At 40.7% G+C, this 22,072-nt stretch overlaps 1 protein-coding gene across 1 annotated transcript; it reads left to right on the top strand.

The window, feature by feature from the left end:
• The first annotated feature begins 4,402 nt into the window (after positions 1 to 4,402).
• On the top strand, positions 4,403 to 21,520 carry LOC139434527 (zinc finger and SCAN domain-containing protein 12-like). Its single transcript, XM_071204476.1, has 2 exons — positions 4,403 to 4,902; positions 20,072 to 21,520. The coding sequence occupies exons 1-2, from the start codon at positions 4,653 to 4,655 to the stop codon at positions 20,920 to 20,922; spliced, it is 1,101 nt and encodes a 366-aa protein (XP_071060577.1). The 5' UTR covers positions 4,403 to 4,652; the 3' UTR covers positions 20,923 to 21,520.
• The last annotated feature ends 552 nt before the right edge of the window (positions 21,521 to 22,072 follow it).

The following is a 22,072-nucleotide window of genomic DNA, read 5'->3' as shown; positions in this document are numbered from 1 at the left end:
TATATGGTCATTTGTTCTGGGAATGTCATTTTCGAGCCTGAGACCTGAAAAACAGGCTCAAGGTTAAGAAAAAAGGGATGAAGATCTGGCAGAAAAGGTGGGAGAAAGACCAGAAAGGCAAAGAGTATCATAAAGTTCAGAAGACAATTACAATCAATATTTAGAAATAAACAGAAGGGAGGAAATCATGATAGCTAGACTCGGACTAACTGAAACTGGGGTAGGAAAAATTATTTAACATTAGGTCAGGAAAGATCATAGATTGTTATTTTGTTTTGTTTTATTTTATGTTTTTTGTTTAATTATTATAATTTTGTATTAGATAAATAGGCTATATAGTCAGATCATATACGTCCACGAGTTTAGAGATGGAATGATATGATGATTCACACTCATGTACAGTAGGTGGCGGTATACACCTTTAAAGTTGTTTGCAATCCGCCAAAAAACGAGAGAAGAAGAAGAAAAACTGAGAGAAGAAGAAGAAGACGAAGAAGCTGGATCCATGTGGCGTCTCATAGCTACGGTTCTCTCTCTCTGTGTTCCAGATACAGTGTGTGTGAGCTCCAGCACTAGTGATGGCCAGATGAAGCCTTATGAAGCTTTGAAGCTTTCTGGCCAATTGGTTCGCAAAAGGGTTCATCTCATGAGGCTTCATCATGGGCTTCATTTGAACACAAACCCCCTGTTGGTCAAAGTGTGTAAAACAGGCAGATTGGACATCTCAACAGTGTGCTCTATGTCATACCGAGTTCCCAATGAGTAAAGCCTTAGAATAACTCTAAACAACGAACATTAAATCATATTTTCATGTTAACAATATTTTATTTATTCCAGTTGAATGATTGTGATTGAAAAGCCTAAGGAGGCTGGTAAACATTGCAAAGAGGGATTTGTATTCCTTAATAATATTCGTAAACTTAACAATGTTGTAGCCTGAGAAAAGCTAAACCATATCAAAGAATACATGTATTAAATACATTATCTCATTTAGCTGTAGCTTTTATAAACAAACAAAAAAGACGTAGGCCTATTGACCAGTCGTTGAGCCAGGGACCCTGAAGTTGTAAGTCAACTGCTTTCCAGCTGAAAACACTGTAGACTATTTATTCCTGTATTTATTCATTTATTTATTCATGTTTTTATTCCTACATTTATGCTTTTTTTAAATGTATGCTTATGACATGTTCCGACCTCTATATAAGTGAGAGACTGAGCTCTCTTGATTCCATCTTGTCACCGGGCCCGGGTACAGGAGGGGTAATATGGTTCTTATTATACATCCATGGATATTATGAGCGTTGTGGTTCAACCCAGAGCCATATAATAGAAGAGTTACGACATCTCCGTTCACTCCAATGGACCACTTTTTTACAGCAATGGCGGATCGTGGAGCCTCTCAATCGTTCCCCGGAAGTTAGCGCCAAGGCTGGCAGAGCTGTAGAGTTGCAGCATAATAGACCATTCGTGACGGACTTTTAAAGGTAAGAAGAAGTTTAAAGTTTTATATTGCGGATATTATCAGTACATCTGATTCAAATTAACATGTGTATTAAAGGATGTCAGTGGATTATCCCTAAATTAGTAGATTTAGGGAACGTTTACAGATAACAGATTAAGCTAGCATACCGACGCAAGTTAGCAACACACGTTGAACAGCCTTTTAATTGCAAATTCCGTTCTCTTAATGTCATTTCGTCCAACATGTTGAATTAGAGAAGAGGGGCTTCTAAACGGGATTGTATGCAGTAGTGTTAATTTCGTCAGCTATTTTTTAATTTAGTTTTAGTCTTAGTCCTGTGTTAAATTTCCTTTTTAGTTTTAGTCATATTTAGTCACCTTCATCCTGTTTTTATTTAGTCAAGTTTTAGTCGACTAAAAGTCTGAGCATTTTAGTCTTATTTTAGTCGACTAAAACAGTAAACATTTTAGTCAAGATTTAGTCGACTAAAAGTCTGAGCATTTTAGTCAATGAAAACTGTCTTTTTTAGTCATCAGATTATATAGAACATTTCAGTCAAACTAGTCTAGCCAAAACCAATAATTTGTCATTTTAGTATATAAATAAATAAGATTATCTTGTCCTTATTTGATGAAAAACACAGGTTGAATGATTTAAGAATGCAGCTTTGCAGACAGTATCTGGTCAGGTTTGTGGTGTTTTTACCAGCTGTGTTATGGCCACATTGCTTCCCTTCTGATAACATTAGCTTTTTTTCTCCGCCTCATTGTAGTGAAAATGGGCCCAAATATCACATCGTTTCTTTCTCCCAAGCAGTGGTGGCTTTAGACTTTTTCGTTGTCAGTCATTTTGACGGACAGGATTGTAACATTTCCGTCATAATCCATTATTACCCGTCGAGTGCACAATGTATCACTCACTCGCGCTGACGGGGGGGTATTCGGTTAACGCGACCACTGCTCCTAAGCCCTGTTGTTGCCATTTTATTTTCTGTTAAATAAGGTTAGTTAGACCATGAGTTAGACCCGAGTCTTTCACGTTAACAGTGTGCCGCTGCCCGGTGTAATTCAAATGTACCACCGCGCGCAGCACAGACACAGCTGCTGCTCTGCCGCAGCACCGGAAATGGAACTGCTGGGAGAAAAACTGACTATCAGAGATGTAACGTTATCTTTGATAATATTTAGTCTCCTCATTTTTCGTCAACGAAAGTAAAGAGAGATTTTGTCATAGTTTTTATTTAGTAAACTACATTTTCGTCTCGTCACTTTTCGTCAACGATATTGCATAATGATTTCGTTACAGTTATTGTTTACTGCCGTCGGTGCCGTCTCGTCATCGTCTCGTTTTCGTCATGGAAAAAAAGGTCGTTGACGAACATATTTCGTCATAGTTTTAGTCAACGAAATTAACACTAGTATACAGGGGTGGAGGGAGTTAAATATTAGATAAATATAACTTTGGTGCGTGTAAGAGTGAGTGTTTTTAGCAGAGCCATATTGTGTCCTTATTCTGTTGATTATTACCTGTCTGTATAATGTTGCAGCTCAGCTGATTTTGGATTGATGGCAAAGGGAGAGGGACTTAAGTGAGAGTGAAAACACAAGGTAAGTTTAATACTACTGTTTTATATAAGTAAACACCTTATCTCCCCAAGGCATTTCCCATCCAATAGGTGTGCTGTGTGTGTATAACCCTTTCTCCTGTCTGTTACTCCCTCTTTCAGCACAAGAACCAGAGGGGGATTCAATGGAGCCTGAATACCTGCACTGAGACCCTCACCCTGCACCCTGAGTCTCAACTCTCAGTGTTTTTCAAGCCTTTCCCTGTTTTTTTGTATTAAACAAACATTAAGCTTTCCCAATGGTGTGGTTTTCGTTTTGTGAAAAAGTGCAAATGCAGTGTTTGTATATAATTACATCACATATTTTGTTGCTGTTGGTCGTGAAATTGCTCCTGCTGACTTGAGCCAGCCATTTTTTCCTCCGCTCTGTGTCAGTGGGGAAGCCGTACATTTGTACTCCTTTCTCTGAGCATCCCCAGGCAGCACAGCAAACCATGGTGGCGACTAGGAGGCAGCACAGCAAACCAGGACAACACGGAGGAAAAGGCACCGACAAACTGCATGATATGCTATTCAATGTTTATTGAATTCCATGTATTTGCAATGGATGTTCCTAAAGCAACACATTTAACATCATCATCATCATATGCTGCTGCTGCTGCTGCTGCTGCTGCTGCTAGTCCTTTGATAGTCACCTGTCGGTCTCCTGTCCTTTCTGAAAGCCATAAAGATGACATTAGTCATTTAGATAGCTTGTGTCCTCAATTACCAGGGGATTACTGAAACTACCATGAATTTAAGAAAATGGTAGAAATGAATCCAATCTGAATTTTAAAGCATTACTTTAGATCCCCTCCCTCTAAATGTATCAATAAACATTAGAAAGTGATGCTCCTGACTACCATACAAGTTTAAGAAGATAATATTGGTTTGAAAGAATTCAAAGCTATAAATAAACAGCAACAGGCTCTTTAACCAAGGCAAGGTTAGCCTAACATGTAAACTAGTTGTTCACACTAATCCTAATATTATCACTTAATATTAGCAAATTCTATTTTATTTTTTAAAACATATTGATGTAAATACATACACATATCGATTTGTTGTATAAATATTGCAAATCAAAACCTTTATTCACTAATAATTACCAAAAATCGCAGTTTTATCTCCTGTTATCAATGCATTCACATTGCCCGCCATGAACTTCCGGGGATCGATCCTCGTCTACATGAACCACGTGACGATAACCGTTTTTGGACTTCCGTTGTCGTAACTCTTCTATTATATGGCTCTGGTTCAACCCATCTAAAGCACTTTCTGAAGCAGTCACGTGGTAGTGACAGGAAGCAGGCTTTGTTTGTCATCGGTGACGTCACTGGCCCAAAACGACACAAGCCTCGATACAAGGTTCACAAAAAGCTTTGGGGATTACTCGACACACGCTCCGAAGCCTCGGCGCAATACAACATCACTACCCAGCACTACTGATCCATCATCTGTGTGTCTGGATAAACCTCTGAATGGACTCAGTGCTCTTTTGTCTGGAGCGTTTACCTCAGGCTAAAGGAGCTAGCTTAGCATGCTAGCTGGAAACACGTTAGCAACACTAGTCAGATTGAGAGTTTGATGGAGAGAGAAACGGTGTGTTTAACGGAGTCTGCAGGAAAAGGTGATCTAGGAAACATGAGTAAAGTCCAAATGCTGCTGTCGTTGAAGAAGCAGCGACTCACTGCTGCTGCTGAAGAGATATTTGCTCTGTTTGAAAAAACAATAGCAGAGCTCGAGGAGGAGCTGTCTCTTTCCAAAGAGGAGAACGAGAGACTCCAGAAACTACTGGACGCTGTTTTACAGCCTCCGCTTCGGATACACAGAGCAGGTATGTTCCCTTTACTCTTAATTGACGTGGCTTTGTGACGTGCAACAACATTAACCTTTCTGTTGGTCGATTGTGTGCAGACCCTTCACGCGATGGCAAAGCGAACAGGTACAGGCAGGGCCGAGACAATAATTCAGGGCGGAAATTAAACACCCAGCCAGGCCACTACCAGTTTTTTTGTGCCATTTTGCTGGATTTATTTGCCAATATTTACAGCGTTGCTGCCCATAGTGATAGCCATATAGTTTAAATATACTACCCACAAATAAACATATGGACATGGGTTACTATTTAAACCTTTTTTTAAATGTATTTAGGAACCTGTCCATGTGATTTTAAGTGGGGGTTGACCTCAAATCCTCTAGGGGGGGTAGAATTGTTTTTTAATTTTGTAGTTAAATGCATCAATCGGGTGCATTTTGAGTGGAAAATAAAGAGACTAGATCTATGGGAACACCTATATGAAACAACACTGTATACATTTCAATAATCATAAGAACATAACTAATAACATACCATATCCAATATGAAAAAAACACTGAAACTTGTTTATTTATTTATTTTTGGTTCATTTATAGTTGTGAGCAGGGGTTAAGTTGGGATTTGATATGTGGTGGGGGCTGTGTTTTTTTTGTTGGGTGGGGGGCAATATATGATGCCCAATCCTAAAGCAACTGCTCCTGTATCAGATGCACTATTTCATGCAACCAATCGAGAAAGTAAACATAGAAAGTATGTCAAATAGACCGTCTTTTTATTAGTATTATTTAACTGGAATGAATTTACATTTGAAATGATTTAATTTATACACAAACATTTTTCACTAATTACAGACCTTCAAATTGCCATTTTAAGTCAACATTTCTCTGCACACTTACTCAAGAACATTAAAAAACAACTATATGAGTACAGAGACATATTATCTGAATTGATTGAGGAATGAAAGTCCACATCAATATAAGCAGTTCAACAACATTACTGTATGTACGACCAGCTACTTCATCAAATCCCAGATGGGCTGATAGGGGGAAGCCTGTGTAGTCGTGCATCTTTGTCTACAGGCTAAATGGTCTGCAGGCCTTCTGGTAGTTACCCACTTTCTCACATATTTTGTGGGGTCCCAAGAGGTGAGAGGAGGTCCAACCATTTGAATGAACATTAGAGCATAGACATTTTGAGTTTTCAGTTGTGAGCGCATTGATGTTACAACTGCATTCATTTCTGAAAAACCCCTCTCACACTCTGCACTGCTCACAGCAATGGTTTCCACTGCATTCGTAAGCTTTAAACGGGACATGTAAATCGGCACACTGGTATTCTCCTAATGCCCCGGCCACACGAGGACGAAAACGGCTAAACGCATAGGATTAACGCAAACGCAATCGCAAAAAAGCTTCCGTCCACACGCAATAGTCATCCGGATAGTGTCTGTCCACACGAGACCGCTCCGTTTAGCTCCAACTGCTGGAGAAGCTGCAGTACATATGCAGGAGCCTGTAGGTGGCGCTGTAACTCCCTCTACAAAAGCAGCGAAGAAGCATGGTTGTCATGGTTGCCCTTCTGTTTATTCTCCGCTGTGGGGGCCGAGGGAACCGGGCAAAGTTTTTCGCCAGTCAACGTGTATTAAAGTTTAAATCTTCCGACAAAATTGTAAAAGTGCCGGTCAAAGGTCTTCTTTGTTATTTATTGAGCTTTAAAACAAATGAATAACGACTCTATATAATTAGAGCCGGGACTCGATTAAAAAAATTAATCTAATTAATTAGAGGCTTTGTAATTAATTAATCGAAATTAATCGCATTTTTAATCAAATATACATATTTTACCTGAGAACAGTGAGAAGCCATTTTCACATGGATTTGACTCCAAGTGGTCTACAGTCGAGTGCAATCCAGTGAGTCAGGGAGTTGGTTATTTTCTCAGACGTGGACTTACTTATCCTGGCCCTGAAACCAGTCATCTGGTTAAGTGTGGGGTGGGTCAGGGTGTGGTTCCTTGCACTCGGAGTCGGGCTAACTGCTACATGCTAGCTGCTACATGCTTTGCATTTAGGTGATACTTTAGGCTTGATGTGCTGCGGTGATATGCAAATTCCTTTTTGCATAATTTGCACACAACCGTGCTCTTGTCGACGCTTCCATCCGTCCGTTTTTTAAAACAATTTCCCATCCACGGGGCCGACCAAAGCGGTCTCATCAGCTTGTTCGTTCATGTTTGACTATTGTTCACCGTGGTTTGTTGTTGTTTGAAGTTCCATGCTGAAGTCATGAACGTTAGTTGGTGCTCCAGTATAATCGGTACGCCTGAAACTCATCCAGTGAGAAACGTTCCGCTGTGCAAAAATAAGTGCGATTAAAATGCGTTAATTTTTTTAACGCGTTTTTGTGTAATTAATTAATCATAATTAACGCGTTAAAGTCCCGGCCCTATATATAATATAATAATAACATACACGGAGCCTCTCTTTTTCCTCCCTCTCTTCGGACAGCGTCAGTGTCTGTCTCATGCAGCAGCTGATCCAGTAATGAGTGACCCGGCCGACAGTAAAAATAAACATATTTATAACTAGTTTAGGTAGTTTGAGAGGTAATTAAAATAGCTAAGGGCGATGATCTGACTTGAAGTGTGTGTTTTGCTGCAGGTGAGCAGAGCTGCGTGTGTCCGTCCTGTCAGATTAGACTTCACTCGCGTTTAGGTCCATCTCGAGAGAAAGATAAATAATCTGAATTCAGGGTGCAGTTTACTTTGACGCGGGGTGAGCAGCAGAGGTGGGGAGAGGCAGGACTATTGCCTCATAGTTATCAGAAAATTATTGTATAGGGCGTACACACGGAGCCGTAGGACCCCCCAGAGCGTTGCGTATGCCGTTCTATCCACCTTGGGACCCGTTAACGTTTCCGCAGTCGTTTAGAGCCGTATTCGGTCGTCCTTGTGTGGCCGAACGGTCTATGTGACACTAAACAGTAACGCAAATGACCGTTTTCGTCCTCGTGTGGCCGGGGCATTAAAGTTCCTATAACTTTGCTTAACACCAGAGAATCCGATTTTCAAAAGAGTACATCGCTCTCTTATTTCACACTCACCATACATTAATGGTAGAGGTCTTGGCCATGTCTTTGTATCAAGAACAGGTCTCAAGCAGGTCTTTCAGCTCCTCAAGTACATCCATCATCAGTCCCAGGTTTTTAACAAAAGCAACTGACGTCAGCTTTGCTGCTAGCCCCTCATACATGCATCTATCATTTGAGGAACGGTTCACATCTACACTTGCAGATGTGAGGTGATGATAGAATGCAGCATACATGGTCCAAACAGCATTTACTGTCCTAAAAGATGAAGCCACCCACCTGATCCCGAGGACGTGACCAATCTTCCTCAAGCATACACCTACTTCAGAGACTGCAGCATCAAGCTCTCTTAAGTTCTTTGGTGACTGATGATAGAGACAGTATAGCTTGTCCAGAAAAGCTGTGAAGTGGTTGGTTTCGGTGCAGTGCTTGACTGCATCTGACACAGACAACTTCAACCTATGGTTTAGACCAGCGATACTCAACCCGCGGCTCGCGAGCCGCATGCGGCTCCTTTAAGACTAGTTGCGGCTCTTTTAAGTCCCACTTAAAAAAAAACAAACAAAAAAAAACATTGTCAGCAGAATTCATCAACATTTCATTATCACTCACAAGTCACACATCAGTCATCACACACATCAGTCTATTAAGCCGCCCCCCTCAATCCCTCTGAACAACCAATCACAAATTATTTCAGGTTTCGCGCTCTGATTGCAGGTGCGCGAGATAATTGCTCCGTCACACTGGGAAAACTAGCTTACAGCACTATGCAAAAATGGCAAAGGAATATAGGAAACGAAAATATGAAAAGGAATATCGAACATTTAAAGAGGACTTGGAACTCGAGTCTTTCTTCGTCTCCACCGGTTCGGGAAAATGCATCTGCCTGCTTTGTGACGACGTCATTTCACAATTTAAAAGGTCCAATTTGCAGCGCCATCACGACACAAAACACCCGAAGTTCAGTACCACCTTTCCGAAAGGTGGAGAGCTGAGGGCGGAAAAGCTGGCGAGACTCAAACAGAACCGAACTGCTCAAAAAAACGTATTCCACACTAATACGAGTGAAAGAGACATCCTACAAAATCACACATGAACTGATGAAAAAGATGAAGACATACTGATGGAGAAATGGTGAAGGATTGCATACTGCTGGCGTGTTGTGTCCTGAGAAAAAAGACCTGGAACGAGAGGCAAAACAAATTCAACTGTCGGATTCTACTGCAGCTAGGAGGGCATGCTGTCTGTTATCTGTTGTTATGGGCAGTGATGATCAGCAATGTGTGTTTTGTGGTTGCAGTGAAAATAATAAATCACAGTTATTGCACTGTACATTATGCTTTTCATTCCTTAGTAACATATTACTATTATCCATATTCTCAAATGCATAATGGTTTCAGGGAGGAAAGGAGCGTTTTTGGATTGTGGCTCATGCAAAACAATTTTTTCGTCAATGTGGCTCCTGATTAGGACAAGGTTGAGTACCACTGGTTTAGACAATGCCAGCCTATGAGGCCTGGGTACTTACTTCTCAGTTTTGTGTAGACGCCATTCTTTCTGCCTACCATTACGGAGGCTCCATCTGAGCAGAATCCCACCAGACATTCTTTCAGAAAAGCATCATCAAGACTATATTTCTGTAGACGGTTCAGTAGTTGACTAATGATTCCATCTGCAGTTGTACTCTCTAGCTCGAGAAGATCTAGGAAGAAGGTCACTGGCTCTGAGCTATCAACTGACGTTCTTAGGTACACACAAGACAAGACTTCTTGATTAATGATGTGCTTTCATCCACAAGAACAGTTGGCTTTGGTCGGGTCACTTTGATACTTGCCAATAGGGCTTCCCTCATTTCTTTTGAGATAAAATGTACAATGTCTGTACATGTAACATTTGAGTGGAGTACTCGGCCAACATTTACACCATTTATCATTTGTAGTTCTATTAGTCCAGGATGATCAGAGTATGGCCGGTTATGTTTTGCAATGTAGTATGCCGTTCTAAAGACATTATGGTGAAGCCAAAATGTCTTTTTGAGTTTTTAGAAAGCTTGATTTTAAAGCTTCTTCATTTTGTCTTTTTACTATGTCCTGTGCTAATTTGTGACTCTGTGAGACACTATGTTCATTTATTTTCTTTCTCAAAGATTTCATTTGCTTCTCATTGCTGTTGCCATATGAGCCTACCCTACAGTTCTGCTCATTCAGTACATAATGAGTACCTCTGTTTACCTGTTCTCATTGCCCCAAGGGATCCCCTGCTTTCAAAGAGAAAGTAAATAAATATATGCATATCTCAGCTTTATGTACACACATACATAGCATCAGGCTGGGGCCAGTTATTTCATGAGAGGGGTACAATAAAAGTGGGTTAAATTGACAAATAGTGTAAAATAATTTTGTAAAATAAACATAAAATACAATAATTGGTATTTGTTTTGGTAAATTTAAGTGACAATTTAATTAAAAAACATAAACGGTATTTGCTTTTATAAGGTAATGAACAGTTTAATCTCCACTGTACATCCGGGTCTCTGATTTGATTTAATTCCAATAAATTGTAATATTGTAACCTTTTTTTGGAGGGGAGCCATAGGGGGGTACCTGGTCAGTGTTACGGGGGCACTGGCCCCTGTTTGCCCCCCCTAGAACAGCCCCTGCATAGCATGGTTTAGGAAACGGGCGCTCTGCACGGAGGAACCGCAGCAGAGTCCCGCGGGAGGTGCTGCGGTGTAAAGTTCACGATCGGAGCAGAGACACACGTTCACTGACAAAAACTAACAAACTATAGCTGGTCGCAGAGATCTGCTATTCTAAAAATAAAGTCAACAATATCGACCATTGGCTGGTGTCTTTCTCTTAGTTTAAGAAACGCTTGATTTGATCAAAAGTTAGTCAAACTAAAAAAGTTATTTAACTTAATGGTAGTCGAACGTAAAACCAGAATATCAGACGAATTCATGTTAAGAAACCTGTCAGTGTATTACCTATTTTCCTCCACACTTTTTCCCGGATTCACCTGTCACTCTGCCGGCTGTCTGTGTGACTGACGGAAGAGACTGTGTGGTCGCCGATCAGCCAAGTAGATTTGAAGAAAATAAAGAAAGGGGAAAAATTTGAAAAGTGCAAGTCCGCGTCACGTCATCTTATGTATGTTCCCTACAGCTAGAAAGAGTGTTTTATTGATTTTTCGAATTATTAAGAACCTTAAACATATAGAAAGAAAAGTTTTAACATGTATATATTTGTTGTGTAAACATATGATATAGGCATGCTGCATACATTGTTAAAAATATGCGAGGGGCATGACGTCAGGGCATTTTCCTATGTGCTGGTGCTTAGCCCCGGACAGCCCCGGCCCAATTTAACCCCTGGTTGTGAGTGTGTCTGGGCTCCTGAATCAGCCTCACCTGTCTCCGTTCTCTCCCTCCTCTCCCCCTGTTCCTCTCCCCCTGCTCCTCTTTGAGGCAGCAGCAAAGACTAGTTTTAGCTCTCTCGCTATCTTGCCTTTTTTCACCAATTTAACTTTTTTTGTTTAATGCATGCATATTTTACTAATCACCAGAGGTGGGACCAAGTCATTGTTTTGCAAGTCCGAGTCAAGTCTCAAGTCTTTGCGCTCAAGTCCGAGTCAAGTCTCAAGTCTTTGCGCTCAAGTCCGAGTCAAGTCTCAAGTCAGGATGGGCAAGTTCAAGTCAAGTCCTAAACTTTGACAAAACAAGTCTTAAGCAAGTCATTATGTGCTTTTCACCAAATGTAATGACATCGATCAACAGAATAATACTTAATAATTAAACTGCTCTTTATTAGTCACATTAATACTGTAATAATCCATTTTCTCTCTGCTGGTAAAGTAACGTGTTTTTTTCTATTTGAAGAGGGATCAGTAACGTAAGGCTACTGTGACGGTTTGATTCAGAGTTTAATGTATAAGATCCCTGATGTTGAGGTAACCAGAATGTTTATTTCCACTGTGTACAACATGTCATAAGGGACCCACAATCTATCTTTATGCAAGAGATAATGTGCAGCGAGGCGGGCTCTATGGGGAAGAGAACACCTGAATCTAGATCCCTCTGCAGTAAGTATATGTTGATGCTAGTACTTTTACTTCTAACATTTTGAATGCAGGACTTTTTATTATAACCGAGTATTCCTACAACTTTTACTGAAGTACAAGATCTGAACTTCTCCCACCTCTGACAATAAATCCTGAGTGGTACCAACAAAAACAAAACCTGCTCTGAAGGTTATTTTCATTTTACAAATCCTGCACTCAGCTTTGCTTTCTCCAATATAATTGAAATGCAGCCAGATGCTGCTTCTTTTTTTGGTTTTCGCTAATTTCTTGACTTTTTCCGACGCGCTTGCATTTAAATCCGGCTCCCCGTCTCTCCGTTGCTCTGTAGCTGGCCTGTACCACTACACCTGCTGTCTTTGGAGTGTCTGCCCCCCACCCTTCTTTCACATAATGGTATGATCCTAGTGTGTCCTCACATATGATTGGCCGCATGGTGGCCCAGCTAAATAAAGACCCGCCCCTGCCTGCATGGATTCTCAGCATTCTCTTTGTTAACCGTTTCACATCATGACCTAACAGTTTCAGCCGATTATAGAACAATATCAGTCTTTACAGATCATAACAACAGTTTTAAAGTTTCTCTTTCTTTCCCTCTTATATTGCAGTCCCTCACTCACTTTCTTTATTCAGTGCGAGAATTGAGCTCGAGCTTGTCCTGCCAGGAGTTTAAATCTGGGCTGAAATGGTGTCAGGGCCATTCTCACACACACATGCAGGTGCTCATTGGTCAGCCTCGTTTAGCCTGCCCTGGAACGATATTTAGTTTTAATTTTGATCCTGGTGGACTGATCATATTGGGCTCTGAGACTGCTTATTTTTTGTGACCTCAGTTCTGACTTGAGAGGGAATGTTTGGTCAAACACTTTGCGTTTTGTCTCATAGTGGCGTGTTGTCTCTTTTAATGAGCGCCACGGTCTCTGAACAAATGAGACACACTGGCTCTGTGCTCCCAGTGGGCCGGATGAACATGAGTCTGTCCACTCAGGGTTCCCACTGTTCACTTTCCTCTTCTTGGAGAGCGCCATGTGTAATTATGTGTCTCTCCCTGTCTGCCGCTAACACGCCTGTTCACTCTCCTCTCCGCTTCTCCCCCTGTATCGCTAATTATTCTCTTCACTCACTCTCCTCTCCGCTTCTCTCCCTGTATCGCTAACAATTCTCTTTACTCACTTTCCTCTCCGCTTCTCTCTGCCGCTCTCTCGTCTCGTCTTCTGTATTTCTCTCCCTGTATCGCTCACTCGTCTCTTTCGCCCCCTGTCGGCAGCGGTTAAAATAGAATCGCCCCGTCAAAATTGAAATCCCCTATTAATGTATTGATTATAGGTCCGGGTCCGTATAGGTCGGCGTCAGGATCCGGACCGCGGTCCGCCTGTTGCCGACCCCTGCACTAGTTTAAATGTGACATACATTGATAATTTAGTGTTAATATGCTTCTTTATTCACCTTTTCTTTTTAAATGTATAAAAACAATACTTTGGATTCATTCATAAAAAAAATCAATGAATAAATATGTTCAATAATTAATTAAACACATCTAAAATGTTACTTGATAAAGAATTAAGTAATTAAAACATTAATATCAATCAAGTATTGCCAACATGTATTTATAATATATATATATATATACATATATACTAGGGGTGTAACGGTTCACAAACATTTCGGTTCGGTACGTACCTCGGTTTTTAGGTTTCGGTACGTTTTCGGTACAGCAGAAAAAATTATCACAAAACATAACATATATTTTTTTTAATTATTATTAAACTGTGAATAATGTATTCACTCAAATAAATACAAAATATAATGAAATAAACATTAAGGTGCAGCATTTCGATGAACTAAAATTATCTGTATTTGAACTGTACTGTACTAGCACCTAAGCAGCCAGTTTGACATTATGACTTGCTGGTCATTGTATTTTCATGTTTTTTTAAAGAAAAATGTACTTGTCCACATTGCTTGCCGAAAGGGCAGATCTGCTGGCACTAGCAATGTCTCCTGCCGTGGAGAACACCCTCTCGCTACGGACAGAGGTAGCAGATACAGCCAGGTAGCGCTTTGCTAACATGGCAACATAAGGATATTTGGCGTTTGTAATAGCTTTGGCTCGGTCTGAACTTTCTGCGGGTGGTGGAGGCTTAAATGCTAGTGGGAGTTGGGTTTGCACTTCAGTCTTTTGGTACCGGTGATATTCACGTTCGGGTGATGCCTTTTCAAATGAGTGTGCAAGTTTGATGTATTGCCAGCCGCGTAACCAATGTTAGTTGAACAATGCCGACAAACAGCTTTGGTTCGATCCACCTGTCTTTGTCCGTCATCTTTGTACGTAACTGCGAAACCAAAATGTTCCCAAACCGGAGACTTCAATGATGCTGGAGGATTTTCGAGCTCAACGTTATCTGCGTTCGCCATTTCGACAGTTCCTCAAATTACTGATTACATTTGAACGCATCCCTCTGACCAGCTCGTCCAATGAAATGACTTGCTCGCTCTATGACGCGTTGATCACAATGGGTGCAAATTACTCTGAATGCTGCGACGCAGCACCTGAGATTACTTCCAAAAAGTTGTTCACGTTCTCAATTTTTTACGTTTAAAGTTATATGCGTTCGGTACACTTCGGTACACATGTGTACCGAACCGAAGGGCCCGTACCGAATAATTTCGGTACGGGTACGTGTACCGTTACACCCCTAATATATACACAGAATATATATTTTCAGAGATATACACTAGTATTAGACGCAGTCAAACGTTTGGACACTCATTCGAAGTTGTTTATTTATTTAAATTAGTTCTACTGTAGATTAATACTGAAGACATCAACACTATAAAAGAACACATATGGAATTATCTAGTAAACAAAAAAGTGTTCAAAAATCCAGAATATGATTTGTATTTTGCTGGCTACTACAGAATGCTGTGGTAGCCATGCTGGCTAAGATTAGATTAGAATCTTTAATGACCACACAGCCAGGCTGATGGAATTCGTGTTCAGTGCAGAGTATTACAGCTTGTTCCATACAATAAACAGACAATAAAAAGTACAACACACAGCACAGGGCAAAGACATATCATAACATAAAGTTCAAGGTGTGGTGGATTGTTATTGTTCATTGGGGTTATTTAGAGTCCATTTAATGACCGTATTGCAAAGGGGAAAAAGCTGTTTTTGAAGCAGGCGGTTTTGGCGGACAGTGACCTGTAGCGCCTCCCTGAGGGCAGAAGTTGGAAGACATGGTGACCTGGGTGGGAGGGGTCAGAAATGATTTTCTTTGCCCTTGTGACAGTTCGTTGGTGGTGAAGTGATTCGAGTGATGGAAGGGGACTGCAGGTGATTTTTGATGCTTTATTGATGATACGTTGAAGTTTATTCCGGGAGAGGTTGTCTGAACAACTGTACCAGACGGTGATGGATGATGTGAGGATGCTTTGGATGATAGCTGTGTAGAACTGGATAAGGAGATGTTTCCTCACTCTGTATTTCTTGAGCTGCCGCAGAAAGAATAGCCTTTGATTGGCTTTTTTGTAGATGTGGTCTGTGTTGGTCTTCCATTTGAGGTTATTGCTTATGTGAGTGCCAAGAAATTTGAGTGATTCTGTGGTGGAGATGGATAGAGGTGATTTGGGCTGTGGCTTTCGCCTGAAGTCCATGATTATTTCTTGGGTTTTTGCTGTGTTAAGTAGGAGGTTGTTTTCTGAGCACCAGGTGACTGCTTGATGGATCTGAGTGAGGTATTGTGTTTCATTATTATTTGAGATGAGTCCTGTTATTGTTGTCATCTGCGTATTTATATATGTTGACTGTGGGGTGCTGAGATGTGAGTTGGTTTGTGTAGAGTGAGAATAACCAGGGGGATAGGACACAGCCTTTTGGAGCTCCTATACTGAGGTGCAGAGGGAGAGATGTGGAGTTATTTATTTTGACCTGTTGGTGTCTGTTCCAGAGGAAGCTGTGGATGCCTTGAATTCTGAATGAATCACCAACAGTGACACCAGCAAAGCCCCCCCCCACCCTCACGAGATTAAGGTGTTAACATGCTTTAAATTCTTGATGATATGTATATTTTAGGGCTGTCAGTCGATTAAAATATTTAATCGCGATTAATCGCATGATTGTCCATAGTTAATCGCGATTAATCGCAAATTAATCGCACATTTTTTATCTGTTCTAAATGTACCTTAGAGGAATATTTTTCAAGTTTGTAATACTCTTATCAACATGAGTGGACAAATATGCTTTATGCTAATGTTTATTATCATTTAAACAATGACAACTATTCTCATGAATAATATTAAACACAACAACCTCTGAACATTACAAATATTCGCCTCAATTCAACCTGGAACCTCTCATACAATAATACAATACAAATTGTGTGTGTGTGTGTGTGTGTGTGCGCGTGTGCGCGCAACTCAAAGCATATATATGCTCGAACGGCAGCTGCCTGGATGCTGCAATCATGTTGCGCACACTATCCGAGCTGAGTGTGCTGACTTTTCGTACAATGTCCCACTGTCTGGCTTCCTGCATAAAGTCAAGTGCTCGGCGCAGTTGTGTGGATAGAGCGCTCCTCTGTTTTCATTTAAACAGCTCCTTATATCCGTTAGCGCAGCTAGCTAGCACCAGATGCCAACAACAACAACAATGCACGTAAGGTCTCAATCTCGCTCGCTCAGGCCACACATACACACACCCTCCCGGTCCTCCCAATAGCCAGTCGGTGCCTGCCGGTGAGCGTGGAAGTGTGGTCTGCCGCAAGCGGACGGCAGGAGCGGGGCTGTTAGCATCAGCTTGTAGATGGTATTTTAAACTCGATGCGCTCTGAAACTACGGGGCGGCCGAGGAAAAAAAATACACATGCGTTAACGCGTTAAATTGACAGCCCTAGTATATTTATTTAGTTTTCATTGACGAGACAAGACTAAGGTATTAATGGTGGACTATCGGACATTCAAAATGCAGGGTCTTGTCTGTCAAAATGCATCTTACGTTTCTAACTTGCAATATCATTAAACTATGAAGGATAAAAAGGACTAAAATGTGACTAAAACTAATAACAATTTTCGTCTAAAGACTAAATCAAAAATAGTTACCCAAATGAACACTGAAGTGATGATGGATGGCCGTTTCTCTTTACTGGGTTGAGTGGTTCTTGCCATAATAGGGATTACAACAGCAGTCAACTTGAACTTTCCACTGTGCACTAACCCTACCTCTGCACAACACAACTGATGGTCTCAAACACATTAAGAAGGCAAGTCATTCCACACATTGACTCTTGACAAGGCTCACGTGTTAATTGAAAACCATTCCAGGTGTCTATCTCATGAAGCTGACTGAGGCCCCAGCCACACGAGGACGATAACGGTCGTTTCCGTTAACGTTTTGTGTCATCGAGACCATTCGGCAACACTAGGACGACAGAATATGGCACTAAACGACTACGGTAACGATAACGGGTCCCAAGGTGGATAGAACGGCATTCGCAACGCTCTGGGGGTCCAACGGCTCCGTGTGTAAGCCATATACGATCATTTTCTGATAACTATGAGGCAATAGCCCCGCCTCTCCCCACCTCTGCTGTTCACCCCCGCGTCAAAGTAAACTGCACCCTGAATTCAGATTATTTATCTTTCTCTCAATATGGACCTAAACGCGAGTGAAGTCTAATCTGACAGGACGGAGACACACAGCTCTGCTCACCTGCAGCTCCTCCCGCTGCAGCAAAACACACACTTCAAGTCAGATCATCACCCTTAGCTATTTTAATTACACCTCAAACTACCTAAACTAATTATAAATATGTTTATTTTTACTGTCGGCCGGGTCACTAATTACTGGATCAGCTGCTGCATGAGACAGACACTGGAGGAAAAAGAGAGGCTCCGTGTATTTTATTATTATATTATATATAGTTATTCATTTGTTTTAAAGCTCAATAAATAACAAAGAAGACCTTTGACCGGCACTTTTATAATTTTGTCCGGAAGAATTAAACTTTAATACACGTTGACTGGCGAAAGACTTTGCCCGGTTCCCTTGGCCCCCACCGCGGAGAATAAACAGAAGGGCAACCATGACAACCATGCTTCTTCACTGCTTTTGTGGAGGATGTTACAGCGCCATGTACAGGCTCGGCATATGTACTGCAGCTTCTCCAGCGGTTGGAGCTAAACGGAGCGGTCTCGCGTGGACAGACACTATCCGGTGTCTATTGCGTGTGGACGCATGGGCGGCGTGTGAGGCTCAGGTTTGGGAAGGCTAAATAACGTTTTTTACCTGACGCTGCCCGCCTCCGGCGTGTATAGAAAAGAGATCAACTCAGTGACCAATCAGAGCTCAGTGTGCGGAGTTTAAATCTATCAAGTCATATTACAGGATAAAGGAAATACAGTTTAAACTGCTGTATGCAGAGAAGACGCCGACGTGTCACACTTATCATTCATATCACATCATCAATCAGATCATCGATCATATGATATCATAATATATCACAATATTTCCTTATCTGAGTCAGCTTCTCCAGCCTCATCTGGCCTAGCAACACTCAGTATCACATACTTTATGCAGAAGTATTATTTTAAGCAACACATTAAGTTGACGAAACACTCAACTCAAATGTAATTAAAGTCAGATCCACTCGTGTCGGGGCAGTGATATCATAAAACTGTTGTACGCTTTCAAACACTCTGTAGTTTATTTATTTTTTAACCAGTTGTACCTTGCAGGTGAATGTATGTGGCTTGTATCCTGGATTATATGTTTAAGTCATGGATGGTTAAAGCTCATATTTTTCTAATATTAGTTTTCTTTTCATTAATGAAGTATGACGCTGCGCTGTCAGTACACTCGTCCCTGTTTGTGATTGGTCAAATGTTGCTAACCCCGCCCCTTTCACGCTAACGCGCTCTCAGCTAGAGAGAGAGAAACCCTGGCTTGAGTTGATAACCAGTGTCGTAGGACCGCTTAGCGAGATCTCGTTTGTTTGGGTTAGTTAAGATAACTCAAACATATCCAGGGTCTGTTGAACTGGCTTCGTACAGGGCACAGGTGGCTGCATAGCAGCGCTAATGTCAAAGACACAAACATTATACATTATATTTTTATTTTACCAGGATGCAGTGACACAAATATTTGGGAAGGCTTAGCCTTCCCTAGCCAACAGTACCCGCCGCCCCTGTGTGGACGGAAGCCTTTTTTGCGTTTGCGTATGCGTTTTACCGTTATCATCCTCGTGTGGCTGGGAGAAGCCAAGAGAGAGCAAAGCTGTCATCAAGGGCTACTTAGAAGAATTTAAAGTAAAAATCATATTCTTGATGACACTTTTTTGTTAACTAGATGATTCCATATGTGTTCTTTCATAGTTTTGATGTCTTCAGTATTAATCTACAAATAGAAACAAATTCAAATATACAAAAACCATTTAATGAGAAGGTGTGTCCAAACTTTTGACTGGTACTGTATCTAAAAAACACATATTTTAATATTTAGCAGGTTCCCTCATCTATAATCATTTACACAAGCGCAACTTTTAACATGTACAGCAGTAAAATGCAACATACAAAATAATCAAGAAACATCATAAATTAAACACTGACAGGGAACATTTTACTGCACCATAAAATGTACCGTAAAATGTTCTGATGATACTTGCATACTTTTACTTAAATAAGGTTTGAATGCAGGATTGTCATTTGTAACAGAGTATTTTAATTCTATACTGTAGGCGTAGTGTATCTGTGAACGATCCAAAATACAATTTATTGTTTATATTGCAGCTAGTGCTAAGCCAGAGGAAAAAACCCCTTTCTAACTGGAAGTGGAAAGGGGCTGGGCTACATAAGGTGAATTCAGACGACACAAATACACAATAGGTGGGACAAAGAAAGATAATGTGAAAATATAAAAACAAAGGCATTAATTAGGGCTGCAAAAAGTCTCCCATTTTAATGGTGATTAGAATTGTAAATGCTAACACTTAACAGTTTTTTCTGACTGTGTTTTCTGTTTCCTGCAGATATCCAGCTGCTGGAGGTGGATAAAGAAGAGGTTCTCCCTGACCAGCAGGAATGGAGCACCAGTCTAGACCAGGTGGACCCAGAGCCCCCCTCACACATTAAGCAGGAACAGGAGGAACTCAGGATCAGTCAGGAGGGAGAGCAGCTTCAGGAGCTGGAGGAGGCTGATATCACCAAGTCCACTTTCCCTCCTGACCCTGTGAAGAGTGAAGATGATGAAGAGAAACCTCAGTCCTCACTGCCTCATCAAAGACAAACTGAACACATGGAAACAGAAGCTGATGGAGAGGACTGTCGAGGACCAGAACCAGCCAGGAACTCAGATCCAGAGAGCAGTTTACAACCAAAGACTGAGGACAACACTGCAGGCTCTTCTGAACCTGACAGTGGAGACTCTTCTGAACCTGATACTGAAGACTCTTCTGAACCTGACACTGAAGACAGTGCTGATTGGAAAGAGTCCAGAGAACCTGCATCAGGCTCAAACTCACTGAATAATAGACATGAATCCGTCAGTGATCCACGACGTAGTGCTGAAAATAAACCATTTAGTTGCTCAGTTTGTAAGAAAGCTTTTTCAAAGAATATACATTTAAAGTCACACATGAGAATCCACACAAGAGAGAAACCACACCGCTGCTCAGTGTGTAAGAAAGCTTTTTCAAAGAATATAAATGTAAAGGAACACATGAGAATCCACACAAGAGTGAAACCCTTTAGCTGCTTAGTTTGTACCAAATATTTTGCATTGAGTGGAAATTTAAAAAAACACATGCAGATCTGCACAGACAATATATCAGCTAGCAAGCTGAGATTCCACAGATTCTATAGGTATAAGTATCATCACTGAGCAACCAAAACATGCGACAGGGGAAGCTAATCCAGACAACAAACAACGTAGCTTTATGGGACCAAATCGGAAAATTAGTCTTACCATTGCTGTTTTCTGATCAAAAGTTGTGTTCAATGGCATTAAAACGCATATAAACGCTGTTGAATCCTCATATTTATGTCAATAATGGAGTTTTCATATTAGCTGCTAATGATAGCTACCAGAGTGTGTGACAGCTTCCTGTTTTGGGCATTCTGGCTACGCATCACACATTCACCAATGGGTGATGGTTAGATGGATTTTAGGAACTTCCCCTCTATTCTTACGGTTAAAAAGAGATGTCAATCATCAAATCGACCGAGATATTGAAAATGCACCCATATGACCCCAGAAGTGGATTTTTTTTTCTTAAAATGTCACTTGTTTTGCATCAATCTTATTACTTATTATATGTTTATAGTTTGGATTCGTAAAGCTTTTAGTCTACTATCCCTTCATTTAATGGTGGTTTTCACTATAAGTAATGTTTTTTTTTTTTTGGATGGACACTATAATTTCCATTTTTTTACTATGTTCAATCTGAATTTACTATCAAATAAAAAAAAATCTATATTGATTCTGACTTTTCTACATCCAACTCACAGGTTTATCATTGCTTTGAGAAAAAAGATTATTAATTTAACCCTTTTTAGAAGTGAAGTTATACTCATTTGTTCTGGGAATGTCATTTTCGAGCCTGAGGCCTGAAAACAGGCTTGGGGCTTAACAGGTTTATAAGCCCACTTTTAAAGTAAATTCAGTCAATTCATGTTAACATTTTCCAACAAATCTTAGTTGATACAAAAAAGTCTAAGAAATAGACCCTTCATATTTCAAATAATCACTTTGAGACTTCTGTTTTTAAGGGATAAGCTGCCAACCAGGTAAATGAAACCCAATAGAGAGCTGTGATGTAGGCGGTTTTTTTCTTAAAGCATATTCATGTATCGATTCTAATTTACCTACATGTTGCTAACTTATAACTTAACAGATGAGGCAATATACCTCACCTCTATGAGTGGCCCAGCCCTTCGTATATTTTTCTGTATGTGGCCCTCGGTGAAAAAAGTTTGGACACCCCTGCTTTAAACTATTTGGTAACATGTTAAACTCTGTGCTAACACTTCTG

This window comes from Pseudochaenichthys georgianus, chromosome 9, assembly GCF_902827115.2.
Source record: "Pseudochaenichthys georgianus chromosome 9, fPseGeo1.2, whole genome shotgun sequence".
Classification (NCBI taxonomy): Eukaryota; Metazoa; Chordata; class Actinopteri; order Perciformes; family Channichthyidae; genus Pseudochaenichthys; species Pseudochaenichthys georgianus.
The sequence above is the reverse complement of the archived record's forward strand: the minus strand, read 5'-3'. Positions and strand labels throughout refer to the sequence as shown.